Source organism: Biomphalaria glabrata, chromosome 14 (assembly GCF_947242115.1).
Source record: "Biomphalaria glabrata chromosome 14, xgBioGlab47.1, whole genome shotgun sequence".
NCBI lineage: Eukaryota > Metazoa > Mollusca > Gastropoda > Planorbidae > Biomphalaria > Biomphalaria glabrata.
Genome location: NC_074724.1, coordinates 12821804 through 12829624, shown reverse-complemented (window position 1 = coordinate 12829624; position 7821 = coordinate 12821804). Strand labels below are relative to the sequence as shown.

The following is a 7821-nucleotide window of genomic DNA, read 5'->3' as shown; positions in this document are numbered from 1 at the left end:
CACTCCGTGGTGGGATTCATCCCTTACAGCACGGTCCAGGTATCTGATAGTGTTCTGTAAGGTCTGCCTGTCTCCGTACATGGCAAGGACCCCCGCAGGCACCAGTTCCATCTGTTTCAAGACTAGTCGTATCCTTGAATGTGTTTCTGAGCACCCTGGCGTCCCACCAACATACTATTTGGAGAGTGTTGTTTTGTTACTTCCGTTCATGTAATGATTAAATAATACTAAGGACTGCTTTGAGTGGCAGAGAAATGAGAGACATAAATACTGAAAGATGTGACGGCGTAAGCCAAGAAACGGATGCGTATAGAAGAAAAAAGGTTGGTTTAAGGGAGGTAACGGTATCGGCATAAGATATTACTTAGATTCTACCTTTCATACAATAATAAGGCCCACTGGTACATCAACAGAGGGGAGTAAGCTTGTGAGATTTGTAGTAGGGTATTGTCTTTCCGATCCTGTGGGCTCCACAAATGACACGCCCCCACGGCTCTGTGTACTGTTAAGGCCGCCTCTGCAACCCCCAACTCCATAGCCATAAAACGGTGGCGACCTAGAGAGTTCCTGTTTTTCATTCACCTGTTAACTTATCCATTACCTATATTTGGGCGTTTCCTTGATAAGACCGAAATTCCACCTTTGAATCGAAAGAAACAGAAATAGTCTATCCGCTGACTTCCAATAAACAATCACAATACATAAACAGGTCAATCTCTTCGCCTCTGTTTTCCATGTCTCTCTGTAAACATAGTTTTGGCCAGAAGACCAGGAAGTTTATTAAGTTCATGCAATATTCTTTCGTTTTTCTATTGACTATTTGCATTCGTTAACCCTTAAAGTGCTTAGCTGTTTTAGAATGAGTGCATACAAAATGAAATTACTATTCTGATGTTTAGCGGCTAAACTACCACACGCGTTTTAAGGGTTAAAAATAAAGTCTGCAAAATAAAAATTGAATTTTGAAGAGAAAAAAAAAGCAACACTATAATAATGCAAAGACTGATATTTAGTGACCTTCGCTATTTGCGTCTTAAGCTGGGCTTACACTTATGTCTGTATGTGTATATAGTTCGACATAGATAAAGTCTGACTCATTCATACTAAGTATGGGCAAACTTGTTTGTTTATATTGATGTGTTTGTTTCACTTTGAAAGCACTTAAAGTCCTGTTCATTTTAAAGTAATTGCAAATACTTTTGAGAACTTAAACGCGTCCCTTTAACAATTCATTGTTTACTGGTTGACTCCCTGCTTAACGAAAGATCGGATCGCCAGAGTATTAGCAATGGTAAAAAGTTGAAACATGATAAACAAGGATAGTAGGAAAATTTTTGAGACAAGGATAGAGAGAACATTTAAAACAAGGATAGAAAGACAACATTGGAAAAAAAAAAGTGAAGTTCCCCTTTCAGACCTTGCGATCTATGGGCCAGATGATGTAAAGGTCATCTGTTTCTGTGGCCCAAGAGACAACACCAGAGACAAGGATAAAGAGACAATATTTAAAACAGGATAAACAAGGTTGGAAGGACAAAATTTGAAACTGGACGAACACAGAAAATTGGATTATTTGAAACAGGGCATAGAAGGATAGAGGAACAATATGTGAAACAGGATAAATGTCAATACTTGAATCGCATCTCCAAAGATCTAGTACAGCTAAACCAATGTAGGGCGTATTTAAGTCTTAATGTGTAACTTGAATTAAACTTCCACAAACTTCTTGTAGGAACAAAACTCGATGTAACTTTTATTAACAATAGACACGGATTACTCTTCAATAGAGATGTAGGTTGAAAGTCCAAAAACCTTAGGAATACTCACTACAAAATTTACGTTTTTTCTGTCACATGTCTGTCGCTTGTTTCTTCAATTTTAAAACCAGTCTTCAATAACGTGAATGGCAGATCATCTAATGGTTTCATCAGAATCTATTTAGTCTACACAACCAAATCATCCGCTCACCTTTATTATGGTTTCATCAGAATCTATTTAGCCTACACAACCAAATCATCCGATAATATTTCAAATGATTTCAACAGAATCTGTTTAGCCTACACAACCAAATAATCCGTTCACATTTATTATATACTCTCCATAACAACAAAATCATATGAATTATATATGTATATACATAAATTTTATTATTCAAAAATATTACTTTGTCAAAGAAAGGGACACTATGTATTCATCTTGATTCTAGAAGGCAACATCAATATAACAAAATGGAAATCAACTTTGAACAAGTAAGTTACTTCCCCTTGCAAACACTAAGAACAGATTAAAATGTCTAGAAACGTAAGCCAACATGCCTGTAAGTATTCAGGACATGTCATTTCAAAATGGCAGACATAAAACACAATTCATATTAATAGTTTCTATAAATACATTGTAAATAAAGGCACATAAAAAATAACTTTATATGTTAATAATAAAGTTTTACAAAATAATAAAATTCAATAGTTTCAATAGTATACTACATAAGAAAAATAATAGACGTCCTTTTTACACACAAAAAAATATAGAAAAATTGGAAGAGATAGTTTATATGCATTAATTATTTACAAATTGCCTTACAATTGTGCTTAATGTGTTTATAGTGTATTTGTCTTTGAGAGAAGGTTGTTTTGTTAGTTTTGCCTATATTGTTTGATACTGGTACTTGTGTGTGTACGTCGGTAAGTATCGGCATCACAGAAAGAGCTGCCAAAACACCCATTTTTCAGATAAATAGGTTTACAGAATGACAATCAGCAGACAAATAAGGCTTGTCTTCGAGTTCGAAAATTAAATGAGGAATGCAGTATTTCCCGTGGCTACGTAGCCCCAGCTCTAACCTACATATTAGCCACATCCAGCGCTGGCATAAACATTGTCCGCCGGTGGTCGATTTAGATTTTCTGAACAGTTTATTTGCAAAATTCCACATTCAGGTACAGTGGAGAGAGAACGAAGAAAGTGTCGCTCAAAGAACGTCTGGCTGGATAACATAAATATAGGGGCCGGCCTCTCTCTTGATATCCTGCTAAGAACAGCAGCTGTGGGAAAAAATAGATGGATTTGGTCACGTGAGCTGTCACAGCAACCTTACGACGAAAGGACAGGTGAGATGACCTTCAAAACTTACTTATGAATTGCTTTGATTGAGGATTTTGCTTTCTTTAAGTTAGCAATTCATGTACAAGGAGTCCGTCTGATTATTCAAACGCAATGCTACTCATTCAGCGAGCCGTTCCATTTGTTGACAGTACGTGCGCACTATTACGCCCTTGATTGAGACAGACTGTTGAAATCACTGATAAGAGAGTGGCACCAGACTAGAGAGAAGTAGAAGCCTGGAGTCATGGAACTAAAAAAAAAAAAAAAAAAAAGAGACGCCCATCGTGATGCATAACAATAAGATGGTGGTGCAATTTTGGGAAGAGATGGCCTAAGTAAGGCCTAGACTCCATCTGTGAGGAACAGAAGCCACTATCTGAGATATACATAATTTGTTACTGTTGCCTTCTATAAATTGATCAACGTACAATCAAAAGCCTTGGATAATAAATATTTCGCATCTACATGTGTGTGTGTGTATTAGTCTGTATTAGTCTGTTTGTACGTGTGTGCCTACGTTTGTACTTATCTATGGCCAACTAAGTCAAAGTGAATGGGAGAGATGTGTAGCCAGAACAAGCGCTTTTAATTTTCCCTTCGAGTGACTAGTGGCATGTACATATTAGTGTTGATAGGATTCAACAATAGTGAAGTATTCACAAGTCCAATGTCACGATTTGTACTTTAATTTGAGCTCACTTCGCCCCAGAGGCCAACTACATCGGTAACTGTACACGTAGTTTTCATTCAATATTTTACAAAATGATTGAATTTCAGTAACGAGAAAAGTACTTGTTAAATAAAATATAGACACAATCGATTGATAAAAAAGAAATAAGGGCTACATTAATTTTTTATTATTGATGAGGAAAATGATTCATCAAAAAAACAAAGTTTTGTCTTTACTAATCTCCCTTTAGACACATTAAATTAATAATCTAGTTGTCTCCCTTACTTATGTAGTATTTGTCTCGTGATAAGCAGAGTAAAGAAAAAACACAAAAACAAAACTATAAAATAAGAAACATTAACATTCTATTGTAGTAAAACTTGTTTAGTGTACTAATATTGTGTGTTTTAACACACTATTCTAGGCTAGAACTGGGTGCTACAAGGTAAAACTTGATAGGCTATAGAGTAAAAGATCTACATGTGACGATTCAACCAAAGACTATACTGTAACTATTACTGTCGAATCAATGATAATACTGGCATATATACATGTAATGTGGCAGTAAGGTATAACACTGGACAAAATCCAAAATCACGCAAACAAAAAATGACTGCGCTTTAAAAGACTATTTTTTTTACAGATTTCGAACGTCCGTCACAGGCCTCTGAATGGACGGTAGGGAATGATGGCGGTATGTCTGGGTGAGAACAGTCCAGCCACGCAGCCATCCTATAATTATTTAGTTAGTTAGGCTGGTTATCATTTGTGATAATTTTAATCTTATTAATAAATCTTAAGAAATGTTAAGTTATCGTGATTTCTTGTTTATTTCGTGATCAAGGCAATAATGTACAAAGGTGAATTTTCTTGAACAGAAGGAGGGTGTAGAACAAGCGACATACTCAATGCCAGACACCATACATATACTCAGGGCCGTTTTTACCTGTAGGTACAAGCTAGAGCTTAATATATTTAGCCAAAATATATTTAGCACCGACAGATAATATCTGGACTTACATAGGGCCACAAAATAGCGTATGACTTTTTCAAGTTTAAATTCAGCACTGCAGAAATAAAATGCATTTCTTCACAGCAGCAGCAGCATCCAGAATTGGGCATACATATGGCTCCTTCTGTCTCCAGTGGATGCACCCAGATGAGTCACTGGCTTTGGTTTCGTCTTGAGACGGGGTAAAATCTGGAATGACTGATGAAGCCAGTTCTGGAGCGGCAGAGTCTGCCACAGTTCTTGCATGTATATGCATCTGTCTTAGGGCTAGCTGACAGGGCAGCTTTCTTTTTGAAATTGAACATACATAGCATGAAAGAAAATTACAGAAATCAAATAAGATCAATGCCAATAGAAAACGTACAGGTAGGCACTAAAAACATTGGTTTAACAAACAGTATTACAAGTATTTAGATAACAGATGAGAAGAGAACATGAAATCCTGTAGTGTAGTTATAGTATTAATAGCAATTTGAAGAATTTGGAAATTCTTATATGGTACGCATTTCCAAAAGACTCCTTACACATGGACAAATTATACATTTATACTTATCCATAACTTTTCATTATTTACCTAACACTCGAACATATTCATACATAATATTAGGCTTTAAAACAGAATGTTTGTTTTTTAATGTATTATTAATTAACGAAGCACAATACATGTGCTAATTGTTAAAACAAAAAAAAGATAATAGTAATACCAATACTTCTCTGCTCATTCAGAGAAATACAAAAGAAACATAATACTTATAATTACTTCAAATGAAGTCACTACCTGGATGAGACCATTACATTCCCTCCCAGAGCTACTACAAGAGAGGCTCTTGGTGACAGCTTGTGGAATTCATTCTATGGATCATGTACAAAAAGCATAGAGCAAGCATCATTCAAGATACACACAAATAATTCATTTTACATCTTGTTAACTGGAACTGTAGTCTTTGGAATGGTGTTGATATCACCTGGGCTGAGAGAAGTATGTTGATATCACCTGGGCTGAGAGAAGTATGTTGGTCTGAAAGAAGTCTGTTGATAACACTAGGACTGACAATCCTATTTTCAACTTCTCCAGTACAAAACGCTATTTATCTGACTCAATAATTCAACTACTTATCAAATAAACACAAAAAATAAATTAAGAAACGAATTTTTTTAAAAGTCAATCTTATAAAAGCTATATTAATTAATCAATAAAATAAAACTTTAATGCATCAGAAACAGATCTGCTCATCTCCTATAAGTCTCAATCATTTTATCTTTCTCAAGACTTTCACTTTAATGCATAATGCGCTGAAGAACATAATTCTGTACACGAATTCAAAATGACCAGCATTTTACTTTCCAGTGACCCACGCACTGCGTTGATCCTTTACGATTCAGGAACCAGGACAATCTTTCCGTCCTCACTTTTGATCACATTGGAGTACGTGATGGGCTCTGGAGAAACAGGCTTGACCTCCAACATACCGGACTTCGGGGTAATGACCACCTCAATGTAGTTCAGTGGCTTGGATGGCTGCAAAGAAAAACAAGAACAATATAAACAATTATTTCCGCTAGCAAAAGAAAAAGGATTACTTTGAAAAAACAAAAAACAAAGCATATCTAAGAGAAAGAACCGCTAATTACTGCAATTTTTCTGAAAATGGCAGGGTTAAGCTCCCTGTCTGCTGTACAAACCAAAATTAATTAGTACTAGTCGATTAATTAACTGGTTAATTTTTTGGGATTGATCCATGTATTGTCATCCACTATGAATAATTATGCATAAAATCTACCTGATCCAAGAATGGGAAGTGGGAGACAAAAATATATAAGAACGTAATAAGGGGATTAAACCCATATATACAGTTATTCCCCTTATAACGATATCAAACAAAATAATCACCAGTAATTAATTAACTAATTGTTTCTTTTTTAAATTGACTCATGTCTTGTAATGTACAATGAATAATTGTGCAAAGTTTCAACTTGATGCGAAAATGGGAAATTGGAGAAAAAATATGCTCAAGATTTTTACTAGAGTCAAACAGAAAGACAGATAAACAGACACAGTACTTTGTAAAAAAAAAAAAAAAAAAAAAAAAAAAACTCATATTGAGTGGAATTTATGAATTATTTTCAATCAATCACGTGATTAATTTTTTAGTAGATCTAGACTTATTTTGCTTTTGTTTCACTTTCATGCTTATAGCATGCTCATTACGCTTTGGTCCAATCAATGTCGTGGGTCAGTTTGGGGGCTGGGATTATATGGAGGAAGCTTTCGTACTTCTTTTTCAAAAGCAATTTAAAATTAAAAAAAACAAAAACAAGCAAAATAATAATAATCTTTAAAAAAAAACAAAGGGATATAACTCTGTCCTTAAAAGTATCTTTATCATATATGTAAATGTTAATTTTCTTATTCGATACGAAACAAAATAATTAATTACCAATAATTAATTTACTAATTGCGTATTTTTTTTATTGATTCATGTTTTGTTAGGTACAATAAATAATTGCTTAATGTATCAACTTGATCGGAGAATGTGCGAGGGAGAAACAGCGTAGACAATGCTTTAAGGTGACTAAACCCAACACATTTAGCCATATCTATGAATACTGAATAATTAGTTTCCCTTGTTGGCATCAGACAACATAATTCATGACCAGTAATTAATTGACTAGTTGTTTCCTTGTTTTTATTGATCCATGTCTTGTCTATGTCAATGAAGAATTGTGAGAAGTTTCAACTTGATCTGAGAATGGGTGTAGGAGAAATAACGTGTACACATTTTATCAGACAGACAGACAAACAGACAGACAGACAGACTAAGTTGATATAATCTTTGTAAAAAGTTGCTTGAGCAAGAATCGAAGAATGGAAGCAGTCTTAACAATAGAAAGTTGTATAGTCAATTGCTAGTTTTTAAAATAATTTTAGCGACCTTATTCATTACACACGACTCTTCCTAGCTAAGTACAATTTCTATATTTAAAAAAAAAAATTAATTACGACTAATTGATTTAATGTTGTTGTTTTTTTTTTTGT

At 34.6% G+C, this 7821-nt stretch overlaps 1 protein-coding gene across 6 annotated transcripts in view; it reads right to left on the bottom strand.

Annotated features, from left to right (window-relative positions):
- Window positions 1-2121: 2121 nt before the first annotated feature.
- The window catches only part of LOC106073894 (uncharacterized), a 38148-nt gene continuing 32448 nt past the window's right edge, over window positions 2122-7821 (bottom strand). For all 6 annotated transcript variants that reach the window (XM_013234569.2, XM_056009806.1, XM_013234570.2 and 3 more), the window contains one exon: window positions 2122-6303. In XM_013234569.2, the coding sequence (XP_013090023.2) occupies window positions 6157-6303 (147 nt within the window). In that variant the 3' untranslated portion in view covers window positions 2122-6156. The remainder of the gene's footprint in view (window positions 6304-7821) is intronic.